The sequence below is a fragment of the Corvus cornix genome, chromosome 5 (assembly GCF_000738735.6).
Source record: "Corvus cornix cornix isolate S_Up_H32 chromosome 5, ASM73873v5, whole genome shotgun sequence".
NCBI classification, from domain to species: domain Eukaryota; kingdom Metazoa; phylum Chordata; class Aves; order Passeriformes; family Corvidae; genus Corvus; species Corvus cornix.
Genome location: NC_046335.1, coordinates 37,911,621 through 37,931,126, shown reverse-complemented (window position 1 = coordinate 37,931,126; position 19,506 = coordinate 37,911,621). Strand labels below are relative to the sequence as shown.

The 19,506-nt window shown below is 39.5% G+C and overlaps 1 protein-coding gene across 2 annotated transcripts in view; it reads right to left on the bottom strand.

Moving 5' to 3' along the window:
- Positions 1-19,506, bottom strand: part of LTK (leukocyte receptor tyrosine kinase) — a 96,055-nt gene that overhangs the window by 44,863 nt on the left and 31,686 nt on the right. For both annotated transcript variants that reach the window (XM_010413829.4, XM_010413820.4), the window contains exons 2-4: positions 10,170-10,283; positions 6,161-6,316; positions 5,305-5,527 (exon numbers count right to left, since the gene is read on the bottom strand). In XM_010413829.4, coding sequence (XP_010412131.1) covers positions 5,305-5,527; positions 6,161-6,316; positions 10,170-10,283 — 493 coding nt within the window. The remainder of the gene's footprint in view (positions 1-5,304; positions 5,528-6,160; positions 6,317-10,169; positions 10,284-19,506) is intronic.

The following is a 19,506-nucleotide window of genomic DNA, read 5'->3' as shown; positions in this document are numbered from 1 at the left end:
TCTACTTCCCAACAAAGGAGAACAGCTGCTTTGCTTTCATTTTGTATTACAGTGCAGCTTCAGGAACATCCATCACCTATAAATATATCTCATAAATATTCTTATAAATATATTCCCCCTGCCACACTGTGGGACAACATCCAAGACCATCCAGCACTAACCGAGAACTGAGTCACTTCTGCTACATAACACAGCTTTTTTCATCACTCCATTGCATCCTGTTGACCACAAGAACAAATGGGCCATAATCAAATTGGTTCAATGAGCCAATAAGGGTAAGGACAATCTTTAAATCTTTTGTATTTACTTATTAGGCATACTAGATCTGCCAAGCACTGAGGCATAGTTCTAGTATCTCTATCAAGTTACAACCCACCCTCCAGCTGAGACATCATGGTATTGCCAGTGTTAATACACCACTGAGTGCAGGAACCTGTGGCACACAGCCTCTCATTCACAGTCAGTGGTACATTTAGTAGTAGCAACTAAGGAGCCCCACAGCTGAAAACAATGACTAGTTCAGCTGCTGCACCTTAATCCTATATGCTTTGTCAGCCAGACACTTTGGAGCTTGCTGGTTATAGACTGGTATATCAAAATAAAACTACTGGTCATCTAAGTCAATAAACCAAGTTCTGAAGTGCCATGAGTTAGGAAGACACACTGTCCATTCTGCCATCTCTGCTGGGAGAGCTGTGGTATCTGGTAGAAGAACAAGGCCACCATCTTAAGACACTACTTCTGTGAGTTGGCAGCTCTTCTGAGTCAGAGCACTAAGGTCCCACAAAACATCCTAGTTCTGCACTGAAATATCTCTACTGACATTTTCTCCATTTATAACACTGTAGAAAAAGCTGTCTAGCATCCAAAGACTGCAAAAATGACAAGCAGCTTTGCATCACACAGAGTGCTTTTGTGTATGAAGTCTCTTAATCATCAAGGTATTCCCCTTCAGAGAAAACCTCACCCCCTAGATCCAACTGCAGTAAGATTTCTAATGCTCTAAATAATTACACCTCCTTTGCTTGGTCCCACCATTGAAATGGAGGCTAGTCAGAGCCAATGTAATTTTCTTAATGGAATCAGGAATGAAGCCCACTGTTGATCCAGCAGAAGATGGATCATTGCAGCAGGCTTCCAGATAAGCCAAGCTTGGCAATAACTTTACTATTGATTTTATGTCAAACCAGATCTCAAGTATTGAGGCAATATTACTCTTCTTCTAAAAAGAGATGTTAAAATTGATCTGTATGCATGGAACAACTATCAGGGTCTGACATAATTTTGAGAAATTTGCATGGATGGAAAGTTTGAAGTTGCAAGCTATCTAATGCTTAAGGCAAGAGAATTCAAGATTCACCTTGCAAATATCTAATTTCAAATTTTCATTTGTAGTGTTCACTTTGGGTTTTCACTAGCCTCTCAGCCTTCTCTGCTGAACAGATGTTTTCCACCCTCTTCTTACCAATCCTTTCTATGATGTCATTTTTCATATCCAACAAAGGTAACTGATGATTAATTTTAAGAAAGATTTAATGTAAAGAATAACCGTTTCTTCATTAGGACTGAAAAATTAAACAAAGCAGAACATGAAAGCTGAAACATTTTCTAAATTAGGGGGACCCACTGCATGGGTTATTGCACAAAGCTGCATATGCTAGATGCTTCTAGACTCAATCAGTGAACATGAAAATTAGAAGTTTTGCATCACTTTTATACACACAGGAAGCTGTTGTCTGCAAGTCCTCACAAACATCCAGTGCTGACCACTGGACTTAAAAGGAAACTGAGCAAAATACATGCCTACCCCTCCAGCCTTCACCAAAATGTTAGAGGGTTATTCTTTGACACAATGTATCTTTGGGTGCAAGTTCAAGAGAGGCAAAAGAGGCTCTAACTAAATCATGCTCCCATATTAGTGTTCAAAAATCATAGTCTTATATAGCAGCTGGACAGCCTCACCCTTTGTAGATACATTTTTTTAATTGAAATGGCTGTGCTCATTGTTGTCAGCAAGCATTTAGATATTTTCTGAGAACACTTACCAGGCTTCTCCCTTGTCATCTGTACAGTAGAAGTTAAATAACTTTAGTGGATGAAAACAATCACATTAGTAGAGTATAAGTGTCAAAGATGGCAAGTTACTACAAGTGTCTCAGAAGATGGTGGAGTATTTTATCACCACCACTCCTCCAAGAAAAAGGGGGGGAAGACACAAAAAACTAAGCAATAAACAGTTTTGTGAGGTTGGCTACCTGAAAACCCATGTGTGCACATGGCAATGAACTTTTTGCTTTCTGATCTACCAAGAGTACTGTGGCCATTTTAGAATGAAAATAGAACAAAATCAGCTTGGCTTATTGACTGCAGAAAGGGAAAATATTATCCCTGCCCCAAATGATGCATTTTAATTGTCACTGAAGTGTGAGTACTTAGAGTTGAGAGAAACTAGCTTCTTACTGAAAAAGTTTTAGCTGAGAACACTAAAATAATTGTGGTCCACAACAAACACAAGCATGTGAAACCACTCAAAACCACAAAGGACTCAAGAATTTTCAACTGTGGCTGATTCTGGGTCTGTGTCATAAAGATGAAAAGGTGGGATAAGCAAAATAGTGAAAACATTTTTTAAAAAAAGTTTAAAGAAAAAGGTGAAAAATATATTAGATGTGACCTGAATAAGCATCATAACCATAACCCTGAGAAAGTGAAGACAGTTTTTTGAGTTAAGTGCCAGACAAAGAAGGCTTGGCCTTGCAAGCAAGGCTATGGGCTCCTGATGTTTGAGCTTTACTGACATAATGAGAAATAGAATTTTATATCTTTTTTGTAATACATAGAATTTCAAACACCTCACTCCCTCAGCAGTTCTCCTTTTAATGGTAATAACTCAGAATACACATGATCTATAGGTGTGGTATATAACAGTAAACACTGTCACTTTGTGACTTTGCCCGACGTGTTCAGAGAACGTGGTGCTGAAAGTCCATCTGTTTCTTTGTTCTTTCACTAAGGCTTATGTGTGACAAAATAGTGGCAGCTTCAATACTACCAATTTAATGATAAATCCTACTAGTTGGTGAGGTGAACAGGACAGAAGCTTTCTCTTACACGTGACATATATCTAAGCTTTTGGGAGCTATGTAGCTGATGGATCCTGAAGGAGAAAACACCATCTGTAGAAAATGTCTAGGTCCAGAAAGAGGACAGTTCACTGAAGTAGTCTGGCACAGCTGGAGTTTATGATGAGGTATAGCTTGGTCATGGAATTGAGAGGTGACAAAAAGGGCCGAAGCATGATTTCCTGGAGTGTCTGATTATCCGAAAAAAGTGACACCTAGCCTTTTTACTATGTCCAAGTTTCTACTGTGACCTGAACACAATCCCTTGGTAGTAATTTTCTCTGGTTACACTATGAACCACACATAGGCACCTATCTCAAGGTCGCTGCTCATTGTCCTCCTTGTTCTGCTCTAAATTGTGCATCAGTGTTTGGTTAACACAGAAAAGCTTGTAGAACTCCTCCTCCCTGTGGAAAGTCCCTGTAAAGTGGGAACACTTCAGGGTGGTCTCTCCTTAACAACCAATGTTGTTAAAATCTTAATCATGGAGAGAATGTTCATTTCAGGCTACCTGCCTAGCAAGAAGCGGGTCAATCACTGTGTTAGAAATAAATTCTGTTCTGCCTGCATGGTCAGGTTTTTTTAATTGTACTGAGATTTTAATGTTTCCCTGTAATGAGGGGGAAAAGGAAGGGTATTTGACCAACATGGTTCCTAACTTTGTTTTATCTCTTTTCTATCCCTCCTTTCTATCTTGATTTCAAACAGGAGTTGATCACCTCCCTTGTTGAAAATCTTAAGAGTAAACTCTCTGAGCTTACCAGTGCTTCATTTCACTAAGAAAAAGTAATACCAGTGTCTATGCCAACTTCCAGTAAAGCTAACTTCATTCTAATAAATCTAAATGCCATCACTTTTAGAGAGATGATAATCTTGACTTCACATAGAATTGTTTTGCAGTGCTCAAAGAAGCTGCTAAACAACACCCATGATCCATTCCAGAGATGCTGCAGTGATTATCAGCAAAACCTGGTCTGACCGGTAAGGTGCAGAAAAAGGGTACTTTATGAGTTTACATAGGGGAATGGAGTCACAGCTGCAGAGGCCTGTCAAATGTACAAAAAGCGGCAAAGGCAGCTTTGAGTAGGTAAAAAATGATATTAGAAACTAATCCCAGAAAATGCAACAGATTCCCAGTGAAATTGGCAAGAAGATGGGGAAGGAACAGCAAGGAACGAACTGAGCAACAGCTAAAAATCAGAGAGAAAGAGAGAGAAAGATCTGAAAGAAGGAAAAATAAGTTTTTTTAGTCAAACTCTGCTATCTTTGGCTGACTGGGAGTCTTGGCTACAGATCTCCATGGCAGCCTGGGGAGTGCCAAAGAATTCAAAGAAAACAAGAACTGGGATCTATTGCTTAAGTTCTCCATGGGAGTCAGTCAGGTGATGGAAATAAAAAACTCTGTTACGTGTCTGACCCAGGCTCTTATAAGTCGGATTGCAGCAAAGGAAAAATAAGCACATGGAAAATGGCAAAATTAGATGACACGTGGACGTTTCTCTTTCTTTTTCCTGTTGTGATTTGTTCCCTTTACCCATTTCACTTCCTTACTGCATTCTGCTACACACAGGAATGAAAAAGTAAAACACTGACAAGAGCAAAGGGAATACAGGGCAAGATCTGGGGTTGTTACACCTTCTTTTGTTTTCCTTCACCTCTTCTTACCTCTAGCCTCAGTTTTTTCCCTCCCTGAACTTTACAAATGGAGCAGAAGTGGATGCTCTTGAACCTACTAGAAAGGAGGAAATTACTAAAGAGGTAAAATTAACCCCACCTCAAAATGAGAGCTGTGACCCTTGTAGCAATGATAGGACCCACTGAATCCATAGAGACATCAGTCATGTTACCAAGGCAGTTTTTGGACTGAATGCATTTTACAGCTGCAGTCCTTGAACTGGTGAAAGCATTAATCACTCTTCACTCTTCTAAATGTGAGGGAAGAAGAGTGAGATCTAAGCTAGTGTGTTTTTTGCAAAGGGGACACACAAAACCTGTGTCTTTTACAGGCATCCTGTCAGGAGGCTGCATGCTTCAGTCCTGACAGTTAGTTATACCTTTATTTTCTGCTGTAATAGCAATAATGACTTCAAGAAGGCAAAAGACACTGATAAACAGCAGCCTGGAGGAACTCCACTCTACCTTGCAATTCAAAGGCTCAACAGTTGAAAATTGATTGTCTTACCCAGAATTCTCCTCATGGCCAACTCTCAGAGAAATTATTGTATTTTTGTTTGTCTCCACATATCTGATTTCAACTGTGAATCTCTGGAGGAGAGTAACAGCATCCTGGGAACATATGGCCAGTTCCAGCAAGCAAGAATCCAAGCTCCCAGGCAGGATAGGGCTTTGCAGGCTGAACTCACATCTATCTGGGAGTCTACTGGTGTTCAGGACGAAAATGTCCCCTGTAAAGAGAAAAAACCCACAACAAAACAAGAGACACACAGCATGGATGGAAGAGAGATAATAAAAGGAAAATGGATAAGGAGTTTGAAGAAAGGAGTCATGAGAATAAAGAAATAACTATGTGCAAAACAAACAAAAAAAAAGATAATCAAGTAAAAATTAAGGGTCTAAGTAAGGAAATTATAGAAGAAATGAGAACAGAAGGAACCAAAAAAAGGATGAAGACATGTCCAACAAAACAAAAGCTCAAGACCTTGCCAGTCAGACAGCAGGCATGTGGAGCCAGTTATGGCTTGTATAGGATTTAGTTTCCTAAGAAAAATCCAGTCTCTGTAAGTAAAAGTAGCTTATCCCAAAATGGGGAGATAGGAAATGAGTATATAAAGGGGCCAGCTGTTTAGAGTACATCCATACATGACCGAGGCAGCACACATGCATTACTTGGCTCTTACTGACTCTCAGGTGCTGACTGTGCCTTTGGGAGCTCTGCACCAGAACCAGCTCATGGTGGTACTTTTAGTGACATGGGCCTGAAGCCTCAGCCTGCTGACTCCTGCTGCTGCCACCCACAGCTGCAGCCGGAGCTGGGCAAAGGAAGGTGTCCATTCGAGGGGAACTGCAGCTCTGCCTACCTTCAACATCTCCATGGGAGGAACTGTTTTCCAGAAGCATCTGCTGCCTCTCCTGGGACACCAGGACTCCAATGGAAGATAACACCCAGTCTGGTTTGCCAAAACTGTCTGTGGAAGTCACCCATGAACAGCTTGAGCCGATGATACAAGAGACTTCTGTTGTGAGAAACCAAAGGTTTCAGTGAGGCCTATCCCAGCTCAGGGAGCAGAGGTAACAGGGGCACGTGAGTGATTAGATGTGCAGTGTATGGTGGCTATATCTCCCAAAAAATGGAAGAACTGAAGAGAAAAAAGAAATTTTGTCCTGGTCAATAACAACAGAATCTCTCCCAGAGCAGGTCAAGGAACATGTAAGAATGAAAACTAACCTGCAAATTCTTGGCAGATGTAAGTCAGATTCCTCCCACTGGTATCAACAGTGAATTTGTATCAGTGGAAAGTCTAGGCCATGAGTACTCAAAGTCACAAATGAGAATAATACCAATAATATCAACAAGGATATTGAAACTGTATGGATTTAGCATTTTGGCAGAGAGAAAGAACTGATAATCTAAAGGTCAATCCTCTCTTAGCAATAGAAAGAGCCTGACAGGGTCTCAAGCCAAATAGGTGAGCAATGCAAGCTTAACATGATTTTTTTTTTTAATCTTTTTTAAACAGTTTTGCTTTCCTCTAGCAGGATGGATAAGAATACCTTCTTAACAAACTCCAGAGTCTGCTTGAAGCATTAAAAACTCTAGATCATCTTGGCCAGAATTTTTCATAATCAGCATATTATAAACCAGACAAGAATTCACTGTTGTCTCATCAATCTAATATAAACTCCCTGAAGGGATGTTAGCTGCACAAAGCTCTCCCACACAGAGTGGAGCTGAATAGAGCTGATATTAATTTGCATTATATTTATTTTCAGTAGTAATAATAATATTACAGTAATAACTGGAATGTCCCCAGGCCAAATGAGAAATAATGAGACTAAACATTCATGTTTAGGATCCTGATGTTCAGAGGGTATTCAAACCTTGCAACCATGAATGACACAAAGTTATCCCTTTGGTAGCCCTGTTCCTGTGGAGAACAGGTAGGTAGGAAGGACAGAATTAAGGTCAGGGATATAACAAGGAAGTGTAGCTGCACAGGTGGAGCAAAAATAGAAACATAAGAGCCTCCATAAGTTTGCCGGTACTTCAACTAAACTTTCAGAAAAAAGAAGAAATGGAAGCATCTTTTGAATGCAACAGCAAAAGCGAACAAATTTTCTCCTAATTACTGAAGCTAATTCTAAGTTCACTTTTATAAAACAACTTTCAGTGTGCCAGGGTAAGAGAAACACGGATGTTACAGAGTTGCACATAACTGTGGTTTGGCGCAGGCTGTGGTCTCCCACCCAAACACTTCTCCTCCTCCATTCCTTTGGACACTCCCCAACTCTTTCTGGCCTGCTCATACTGGAGTTTGCTGCCTCTCTAAAACTGACACCTGGGCCAACCATCCAAATATCTTCTTAGCCCAATTCATCAAACGCATACAGCATAGGAAGGGTCTGGGCAGTGTCCAGCCCATCATTTTCACATGGAAGCCACAAGCAGATGAACTGGCAAATTGTGTATATGTGTGTGTGTATACAATGCCAGATTCCAGCAGCACACAGGAACGAGGTCAACAGCCATTCTCCTCGCTCTGATGGATCTAGGAAAAAATGTCTGTGCACAGCTCCAGGCTATAGTTTGATGATCCAGTTAAACAGCTTTAGGGATCTCAATAGCTCAGAAACTCCACAGCTGTGTGAAACAAAGCAGAGTCCTGATGCAGACCCTCTGTGCTGTTTCAAATTTATTGAAGTTTGACAGGTTAACTAAGTATCCACAGACTTATTGTCAGTAGAAGTAATATTTTTATCAGATAATTTTTTTAGTTGGTCATAAAACCCAGAAAGCAATTTCTCTTACAACAGCATAACAGTGAAAGAGAAAAGTGAAAACTTAGGAAAGAAGAAATTCCTTTTCCAAATAGACAGTTGCTTGAAACTCTTGTTTATGACAAAATCATTTCATCAAACCTTACTAATACCTCAGCTTGCAGTGACAAGGACTGTACCAATGCAGACTTAATCCTTTGAGTGTGTCTCATGTGACAAGGTGGTTCACAACTGAGATAGGTGAGCACAACTTTCCCCTTGAAAAGCACCTAATTCCCAACTCTCTGGGCTTTATAAGGCCTGTCCACCACAACCTGAGGCTGAAGAAATTGTATTGTGATGGATCAACAATAAGCTGGTTTTTAGCACAAACCACAGAGTAAAAAAACTGGGTACACTCATGGGCACCGTGAAAGAGAGCACTGAAAGCTGAAACCTCTAACTCCACTATGTACCACCTTACACATGTTTCATATCCAGCTTTGCTCATGAACCTGGAGAACCTCAAGTACAAGTCAGCAAAAAGGAAAAACGTGACAAATTAAAAGAAAGAAAAGGTATAAGAGAGAAATATAGCTGTATTACTACAATCAGCAAAGGACATATTTTAAGATATGACAAAAATGCTCTGAAGATTAGATCGAAAAAAGCTCATGGACAGTCCAGGGTATGCCAGAAAGGACTTCAAAGAATTAGATACCATCTGCAAGATGTTACTATAAGGAACATTCCTCTAGATCACCTTGCCACTTCCTGGGAGGAACGTGTGGCTTTTCTAATCCCCAGAGGTCTTTCTTTATTGTTTAGCATCTTCATTAACAACCTGAACAAGGAGACAGAGTGCACCCGCAGCAAGTTCACAGAGGTTACAGAAAGAAAAGAGCAGCTGACACATATAGGGCTGTGCTGCCATGCAGAGCGGCCTCAACAGGCTGGGGATTGGGCTGATAGGAATCCCTTGAAGGAAAAGCTAAATCCTGCACCTCGGGACGCATAACCCCATAGACCAGTTTGTGCTGGGGGCTGACTGGCTGGAAAGCAGCTGAAGGGAAGGACTTGGGAGAGTGGTGAACAGCTAGCTCCCTGTGAGCAAGCCCTGCACCCTTACAACAAAGGCAGCCAACAGCTTTCTGGGCTGCGTTAGGAAGAGCACTGCCAGCAGACCAAGAGAGGTGATCCTTCCTCTCTACTCAGCACTGGTGAGACTACATCTGGAGTGCTGTGCCCAGCTCTGGGCTCCTTAATACAAGAGACACACAGACTTAGAGGAACAAGTCCAGCACAAGTCCACAAAGATGACTGAGGGACTGGAACATCTTTCACAAGAGGAGAGGCTGACACAGCTGGGGCTGTCCAGTCTGTAGAAAAGTACGGTATGGAGGATTTTATCAATGTGTGCAAACACATGGATGAGAGGGAATGAAGAGGAAGCTGCACATTCTCAGTAGTGCCCACTGACAGGACAAGAGGCAGCGAACACAAGTTAAAAATCCTCACAGCTCACTTGGTTTTCACAATGCCGTGAAAATAAAACTCCATTTGGAAAAAAATTTCATTCAATATCAAAGAAGATAGTTTGTTCTAGAGGGGTGGGAAAGCAGCTCCACTAATTAGCTTTTATTTCAAGAACTCCCAACCCCAAATCTGGTGGATTTCAGTGTGCTGATGATTTTATTTTTCTTTCCTTTTTCTTTCTTTTCCCTTTTCCTGCTGTGTTGGGTTTTGGGTTTTTTTGGCTTATTGAGTGGGAAGGGAGTTATGTTTCTTTTGTGGAGGGCTGTTTGGGGTTCTTTATGGTTTGGTTTGCGTGCTTTGTTTGGGTGTTTTGGTTTTGGGGTTTTTTTGTTGTTTGTTTTGGTTTTTGTTTTTGTTTGTTGGGTTTTGTTTGTTTGTTTATTTGTTTTTGTTTCATACAGAAATAAGGAATTGCCTTAAGTTTACAGCGGCCTTTCTGAGTCATTGCTCTAGTTCCAGTCAGAAATACAGTGTCATAACTTTCTGGGGAGAGGTGCTTGTGACTGCCAGCATCTATCTTACACCTAGATTCTGAAGGAGAGATAAGGAGGATGTAAGGAAGAGGACTTGTGGTACCTGGTTTAGAAGGCTGATGCAATGAAACCATCCTATTTTTTATCAGGGAGAGCTTCTGAGTTGGATTTGATGCAGAAGAGTTTTCTTCATGTGATCCAGAACAGCAGACAGCAGCTATACCAAAATAAAAAGAAGAGGGGATGTGTTTGATGTTGCCATACAAAACTATGCTCCCATATAATAAAGCATGAGCATATATATGACAAAGCCCTGCTATATTACTCTCACCTTCATTGCAATGCATCAGTGCAGTACCATCCTGATGTCTCTGGAACAATTCATACCAACAGCAGCTATTTTATTTATTTAACCTGTGCATGTGAAAACACACAAGTCCCAAACTAAGCATGCAGTAGTTTGTATCTAAGATTATCGCTGGCCTTTTCTAGAAATTGTGAAAAAGTTGGCAAAAACAAATGTATTTGTTTTCAAAAGGTGTTCACAGGCAGCAAGATGCAAAATAAATTGCTTTCAAACCTTGGCCATTTGGGTTATGAGTTCAGCAATATAAAAATGTCAAATCATGTCAGAGGAGACAGAAATCTTATTCACATGAATTGCAGTTCATACAGGGATGTACAGACGCACCATTGATAACATCTAAGATATTCTCAGCAGAACTAATTTGAACAATAATATTATGAGAACTTGCATCAGTATCTATAAAAAGGAAAACCCCCCAAACATGAGCATATGTTCATATGTTTCCCTCACTATTGCATATAGTTTTTCAGCAATATCTGGTCTGATTTTAAACTGCTATAACAATTTTCATTTTAGTATAGATGACAATGCATCACACAGTGAGTAAAATGCTGTGAAATGTTTCATAGCATGAAAATGCTGCATCCTTCCATCTTTCATTATGTTACTAAAGACAGTCATTCAAGGGGTTCCAAGGAAGGGTAATTTTAGAACAGAACAGCATTATGCTGCAGCAGACACATGCTGTACTGATGACAGATTTGGGGTCTCCACAGACCAATTGTCAAACACCAGATTTTTTCCTGCCTCTGCTTCCAAATATGTAGGGACATTAATGTTGGAAATGTTGATTCTGAACTGCATATAAGACACAGGCCCTGCCTTGATAAGCAAGATGTCTTCAATAACAGGATGAAATCCTCAAAAAGACTGGGAATTATGTGGCCAAAGTTTAGCCAGTCTTATGAAAGTGTTGCCTTTTGAAAAATCCATGCTAATAAACAATCATATATCGCAAACAAATCTATTTCACTATATTAAAAGAAATTCTGCTATGGAAAGGGCTTTTGACAACTAGAGTCTGCTCCTCCCAGCTTATGTTCTCTGTCTTTTGAGATGTTGCTCAGTTCTCTATCTCCCAGTCTTTGCTAAGCACTGCTGTAGCTTCAGTATTTACTTCCCTCAGGGCTTTCTGTAAAGTCTGTTCCACCCACTCGTCTCCTCACACACTTCAAGCTGCTTGTATACTTTGGAAATATCCTGAGTATCGTGGGACCCACAAACATAGTACAGTCATAGCACAAGCTCTGCTAGAGACATTTGTCCTGATAAAACTAAAACTTAAGCAAAATATTTGAAGCACTCAAACCCCACACCCCCTCCCCACAAACACCTTTGGGATATTCCTCTTGTTTCTCATTAACAAGCATAAGATCCAGCAGCAGATTACCATGAACAGAGCCCTAAGCTACTTGGAAAATACTTCCACTGCCATCGGTGATGCCTGAGACAAATAAGATACAAAACAACAGTAACACCCTACTCAATTTTGGCAAAAAGCTGGAAGGGTTCCTTCTATCGCACGTAACAACCCTATTCACCTACCCCGGGAAGATGTCATTTACCTGAGAGGTTAGGTAAGACATCTGAGAGGAAGGAAAGGCAGTCATTACAGCCAATTTCACTGACAGACAAAGTGTACTTGGACAGAAGATCCTAGACTCAGTGATGGACAAGGAATTTGTTGATGGGCACCCACAGAAATATGTCCCTATTCATTCATTTCCTCACAACAAAGAATTTCTGGCTATTGCTGAGCAGAAGAGGACTCACAGTAACAGCTTAGCAGCCTCTAGTCCAGCCTATGCTCTTACTTTTAATCTCAATTATTTTTCTTTCTCATTCATTCAACTTATTTGATTGAATTGAAAATCTAGTGCACACAGTCACTAAGACGCTTCTGATAATCCAGAGATGCTTCTAATAATCCCACATCATGTCCTCTCACACATATTTGCATGTAATTTTTGTATGACATAAATTTCAGCGTAGAAAAAAATAATGACTATTACTTTTCACCTCCATGATTTCTCTATTTTGATCAGCAAAAGTCAATTGTTTAAGTGAAAAGAAATATAAGATGGAGAGGAAGGAGATTAATGATTTTAAACTAAGTCTGTAATTAAGGAACATGAAATGATCAGGAAGAAACAGTGTAACATATTCAACTGTCACAGGAAAAATATGGGATCTTTTAACAACACAGCTCAAATCCGTCTCTTTTTCAGTAAAATAAGAAAATGCCATCAGTGAGAAGGTAATTCCATTTCTTTCACTATCTTACAGCAAAAAAAGCATTAAGATACCTGCAGGGCTGATTGTTCTCCTGAATCCTGATGTTACCTTGCAGAAGAGAAGAAAATTACAGGAAATACTTATAGAACTCATGATGGGAAATGAATTCCAGACCAGCCAAGATATCTTTCTGACAAAACAGGAATTTCCTTTACAGCACTTTCTGGTGGTATTCCCCATCTAATATCAAAATAACAACTCAATATTTCTCACTGCTTCTCTGAGAACATAAACTAATGTACAGACTAATAGATCTGACTGTCAGGAAGTCACACTAAGCCTAAAGAAGACTCTTTGTCTACCACCAATCCAAGTATTTTTCAATGATCCTAAAACTTCCATTTTCAGCTCAATAAATAATCTCTGTCCTTCAAGAATATTTACAGCATTAAGTTATTAGTCTTGCTCTTTGAAAATGTCACTGTGAGCTCCAACTGCTTGCTATTAAACTCTTTTATTCTTTGCTCATTAGTTGGTTCAACCCCAAGTTCCTTGCTTACTTCATCACTCTTGTACTCTGTCCAGACAGATTGTGGGTAATGGTGAAAAGGGGAGCAACACAACGAAATACAGTTTTTCCAAAGCCTACAAGGTGCTACTTCAGGATCTTTTAGAGCCCTTTCCAGTTTTTCAGAGAAAAAGGCAGAAAGGCAGACATTGGCGCACACTACTGTCATTCAATGCAGAATGGCCATTCCTCTTCTCTCCTGAGATCTCCCTGTTAATCCATGCAACAATCTTATCAGACAGTTTGGCCAAAATAAATTATTTTAGTTCATTGTCTATCATGACATCAAGTCTGTTTGTGATGTATTTCTTGCCAGGTATTTCCACCCTCCACTGTATTAGTTAGTTCCCTTTGAGATACCTAGCTCCATTGGTGAGTTGAACTCTGCCTTTTTTTTCCTACCCTAATCTTTAAATTATCAGCAGATCATCAGTACAATTTTAATGCTGTCTTCTGGCTTACTCCTAAACTCCTATATAGAACATAACCCAGAACTTACAGGACAATTATAGGTAGAGTTAATTGACAATAATTCCTGTTTATACTTTTGTTTAAAACCAAACGTGACATAGCCATTTGTACCAGGCACTCACTTAAGTGCATGTGTAGAGTTGTCAATTTAAGAACATGACTGGAGGTAGGATGTCCTACATGACTTTTGTCAAACTGGTAAACTCATTTGAAAAACTGACACTGCAACAAGATGTCCTTTCAAATAAGCCCTTTAGATTAAGAAGTAATTATAAACCCTTTTCCAGCTCTTTGATCCTATATAAAGTATTCTGATACTTTTACTCAGATTGATGTTAAGGCAGCAATCTTCGTATTACCAAGCAGTCCTACTTGGCAGGAGTAGAGCAGATGTAATTAAGTACTGTCACCCAGCTTATACCATTTACCCTTTTTAAAAGCAGTATTAACTTTCTTCCAGTTCTGCAGAATTTCCCCAGTATCCTGACACACTTACTGCAAATATCGACACGGATGTCTATCAAAGTTCCTTAATTAGTTCTTTCAGAATTCTTGAATACAAGCTGTCTCAACCAGCTGTTTTACAAAGTAGGCGTTTTAATAACAGTTTTTTCACAATATTTTTGGTTGTTATGAAAGCCATCACATTATTTCTATGTGAGAGTGAAAAATCAATTTTTTGTTTTATTTTTTCCTAGAATAATAATATTTACTGGATACTTTTCCTTTTTGTCTCTATTATTGACAAACCTACCACATGCATTTATGATAGATATAATGGCTAAAATATTTTTGCTGTTAATGCAATTGGAAGATTTCCTTAGACTTCCTGCTGATTTCTTCTTAATTTCTTTTGCTTTTTTAATCTATAGCTAAGGTTTCAACTTTTCAACTTCCTTTTAGTGTAAGCAATGAAGTATTTTCCTTATTTTTTATAACAGAACAGTCTCCCCTATCAGCTATAGCCTTGTAGCTTTCTAGCTGTTTACACAAGCAACTCAATTACTATCGGAATCTTTCTGTCCACAGATTTTCTTTCAGCTGAGCTACTGTGGCACTGTTTTAAGTTCTGAGAAATTTACCTCTTCTGGAACTACCAAGATACAGCACTTTCAGATGTTTTTTAGGCACTAAAGTCTGTTTATTTGAATATCTCAGCTGAAGTACATATCAGAACACTTCAGATTTTTATTCTATTTCCAAGAAAGGTGTTTTCAAGCCACAGCCACTTCCATCTGTGGAACATCCAAGTTTAGTTCTGAGCTCAATTCTTATCTCAATTCTTTACCTACTGAGAATGGATCCAAGATATTATACTAATAAGTGACAGGAGAATTTTCATTCTGATACTGTCATCTATTCAATATCTGCAAATATGCTCCCATGCTAGCAGAACGAAACCACCAATATGCCACTTGTGTTGAAGGTTTCACATACATGTACACACACACGGAAAAAAAACATTTTTTCCCCCTCCCCTTATGCACAACAGGCTACTTATTATCTCATCCAGATCTTTAGTTGGATTTGACAGTGTAAGCAGTCATCAGCAACCCCATTAACATTTATTTTAGGTATCGATTGATCTTCAAGATCATTTTGTGCAATGGCCGGGGAAAGACGCAATGTCATTTTAGCCATAAAATGCTGTTCTAAACTTACTTCTGTCCTTTGATTCCAATCACAGGAATTCTCCCTCCTAGTGTGAGAAACTCCAGTTTATCAGCATTTACATTCAGAAGTTAGTAAGTGCATTCCACTGCCGCTTGCTTATTAGCCAGCCTCATCACGTTGGTAGCAGGCAGTTGAAGAACTCCTCTTTCAGTCCTTGGGGCCTTGTTTAATTTTATTCTCAATATCTTGTCTCTCTGCTAAGTAAGTGTTTTTATTTCTTGCTTTTCTATCATTTCCCTTGGTTGCTAATTTAACACCGTGTGAAAAAGTCTGTCCTAACAAGTCTGGAAGATTGCTTCCTCTCCAGTGAGCTGGAGGCCAGCCACACAACACAGTCTCTTCTCACAGGAGAATATAGACATGCATTTCATTGTATAACACCCAAGTCTTATATAACTTATCTGACTAGCAGAACACTTAAAGACTTTTATTTGTTTTGTTGGTTTTTACCTTCCTTCCTGCTTTATATGCAGAACATGAATGATATCTAAGAACACACCTTGTTCGTCCTTCTTTGGCACCATTATGAAATTTCTAAAAATTAGTTACATTCTGCAAAACTAAACCCAGTCATTTATGCTAGGGACTAGATTTGGTAGCTGTCTTGGTAGCTTATTTACTTCAGAGAACCTTCTCAGACGTTGCAATCCCATCTGGCATCCAAAAAGAGACAGAATGCCACGTCCATGCCCACCTGCTGACTTCTGACAAGAATCTTCCTTGAAGGGTGGTAAGTGGATCAATCCAAAGAGATTTTCACCACCAGTAAGTCCCTGTTATAATATTCACTTGGATTGCAAAGATCATCTGCAGTTTCCATGACATACTGAACGACTAGACATTTGCGGTTGTACGAAATTCCGACAGTCCCCTCTCCTGCTGCTCACAGCAAGCTGCTTCCTGGCTGCCTCTAGATACACAAAATGCTGCTTTGTCTCACATTTCCTCACTTTCTTTATTCAGTCACTCAGTGGCCAGTTCCTTCCCTGGATAGTGGTGTTTCCTGAATCATTTTGTGCAACCACTCTTTATTCTCCCCAATGCTTTGTAGAGTGCATCCTCATCCCTTCATGCATCAAACACTTGTTTCTAATAAAATCACTGTGCCTCCCTTCAAAAACAAAGACTTGTGAAGCTCTGGCACTGAGCACAGTACACTGCAGGTTTCCACCCCTGTGCTACAGCTACTAGACTGAGCTCACCCAGAAAAAGTTTTGCCCATGCCATCTATATTTTTCTCACAAACCTCATCTACTGAATAGGATGCAAGATTAAATTCTTGGCTCCTCCTCTCAATACTACTTCCCTAACTTGGCATATTGCCTTTGAATAGCAGGTTGCTAATTATGATTTCTTATTCAATTTTCAGTGTACATCTAAACCGACTTAGAAATAGATCTGAATTTCTATTTTAATTACCATTGAGAAATAGGATGACAAAAACACTTCTTGAAATCCAAAAATATGCCATCTACTTCATCCTGCTAATTGTGTATCGTACATGCACATACTTATGTGTGCACATATTGCCACATAACTTGGAAAGATTTCTCTTTTTATAGCAAAGCTGCTAAATACCCATATGTCTATTTTTATACTACTAACTCTTCATTACTCACAGGTAATGAGGGCTGGGTTTTGCATTGCATTTCACCTCTCTCGAGGCTGCTCAGAGTCAATCATATGCTGCCCAACAGCACAAAGGTTTCCAAGGATATTTGAAATGTAGTGTTTGGAAGAACTCCATTCTGCTCCACTTTTTATTTTCTCTCCTCTGTTCAGGCTGGGATGAGTGGTAGAAGAGGCACCTACTGCACTCCTGCTGCCTGTGTACAGACTTGATCCTGACAGCTATCACAGGTTGTATCAATGTCAGTTCTGAATAAGAGGGATTTGTCCATATGACCTGCAGCTTCACTGGCAGTCAACTTCTGTTCTTCTTGGTAGAATTCCATTGGCCTGACTACAGCCTTGCATCTGAAAGTTGGCCCTCGCTGGGGTGACATCATGTAAAAGACATGCCTGTGTCAGAGACAGCGGAATTCTGCATCCTGAGCTCTTAATCTGGTACCTTTTCCTCCCTTCCTCCTCCACTCACATTAATGGGAAAAAAAAGATTTGAATCATTTAAGAAATGCATAACTGTGTTTTCCCCGCAAGGAATATGGATCTTTTTGGATTCTCAAAAACTGGCCAAAAACAGAGGTGGGAAAAAGAAGCAAAGTAAAAAAAAATTAATCAAAAATGTTAAATGAACCAAAAAGTGAAATCCTTTGGTTCTTCAAGAACTTTTCTTTCCTTTTTAAACCTCAAGATACTTCTTCATTTTTCTGCTATAAAAACATCCTCCATTCTTAAGGAAAATTTTCCTTTCTCATTGGTTAAGTGTTTTAGATTAACCTTTCAATATTTTCAGTCTTGTTCACATCAGGCCACACTGTCTGTTTCCAAAATCAGAAGGACGACGAGCTGGAGAGCGAGGAAGGACTCAAGCCTTTCAACCTGGCTTTGTCATTTGAGAAAAGAGATATGAAATTGCACCCTAAGACACCTGTTTTACAGCAAATTGCTGAAGAGCCATCCTCCCAGAGGGAACATAACTTGGATGACTGACTTACATTAGATGTATTACTCTGAAATGAAGAAAATTCAGGGGGATGTGTCCAATTCTTAATAAAGGATTTCAAGCAGCTACAAAGAAGCAAGAATACCTGATGGAAATACATTTTGCCTTCCAAGGGAAGAGCTCTCCAAAACTGTTGTGCTCTTACACATAAATATGGAGGAAGAAATATAATTGGTTTATTCCTTTAGAACAGCACTCATAGCGTTTTTCAATTGCAGCCTAAAAGGAGGTATGAGTGAATTCACACGTGCAAGTGTGACAGGCATAGTCACAAGGGAAGGTGAAGGAAGATATGAAGCCTGTGGGTGCAGAGACAAAAGCAGAAGGGATGGGATCCCTCAAAAGCCTGAAGCCACTCTCTGCTGATGACAGTAAAATGCAGAGTGACCATTTTCTCATGGCATGTTTTTGTATGGAAATGCCAGTTCCGTTACTTAATAGGAAATACTAGTATCTTCCAAATAATCACGTGGAAACTATTATATCATTTTATTAAGGTTGAAACATGTCATCTTCACTCTGTAATCTGCTCTGAGTTCAGGGTTTTTAACATTAATGCAGTAAAATGATGTAATACCTAGCTGAAGGGAAATACTTTAATGTTCTCAAAACAGACTCTTTGCCATACTGAATGACTAATTTTGATTAAGTCAAAGCATGAATTTGGAACAATTTGCTTTGTGAAAAAATGTTAAAATTTTGAGTCTTCATCACAATTAGAAATTAAAAATTATTTCTAAAATTAGCTTCCCATGAGAGAGAATATCTAGTTTTCAACCAATTTGTATGCTAAGATGCAAAAAAATTTTCTGCATGTTGCCCAGAGCAACCAACAAAATCAGGTGAGAGAGAAACAGGATACCTAATTGCTAGACAGCTGTCCTTCAGGCGATGCTCAGCTGCCAACTTCAGGATGCCTCTGCATTTTGCAGCCTGTGGCAGGAGCTCTGTCTCCCCACCCTTCAACTTCCATGTAACAGCAGTGCAACATTTCACAGAAGAAGAGGAATTGTGTGCCAGCAAGAAAGTGAGAGAAATATAATTTTCGGATTCAGGTCTTGATTTAATTATTACAATGAATATGAGATTGATCCTGTAAAATTCAATTTAGGAAAAAGAAAATTATTTTCAATTACGTGAAAGTAATTGAATGTGAACTTACACAAGGTAAGTGGGGAGGACAAAAGTGACTTTAGTCTGTCCTTGAGCTCCATTGATCTTCGAGCTTACTTAATGTCCCTTTCCATCTTTGTTTTACTAGTAAGAGCCTTAGGAATGCTCTAAATGTATGCGCTGCTTTAAGAATCCCTCCGGGGCTGCTTTGCTCACAGAGGCTATCCAAGCACAAAGGCACATTTCCTACACTTCTTTTTTCTTGGTCTACTTTTGACACAAGGATGACTGTCAACAGCTCTTCATCATTTAAGGATTCCCCTTTGAGTACTTAAACCCTCAGGCAGCAGTGCAAGATAGCTACAAGGATGCCCATGTATCATTGC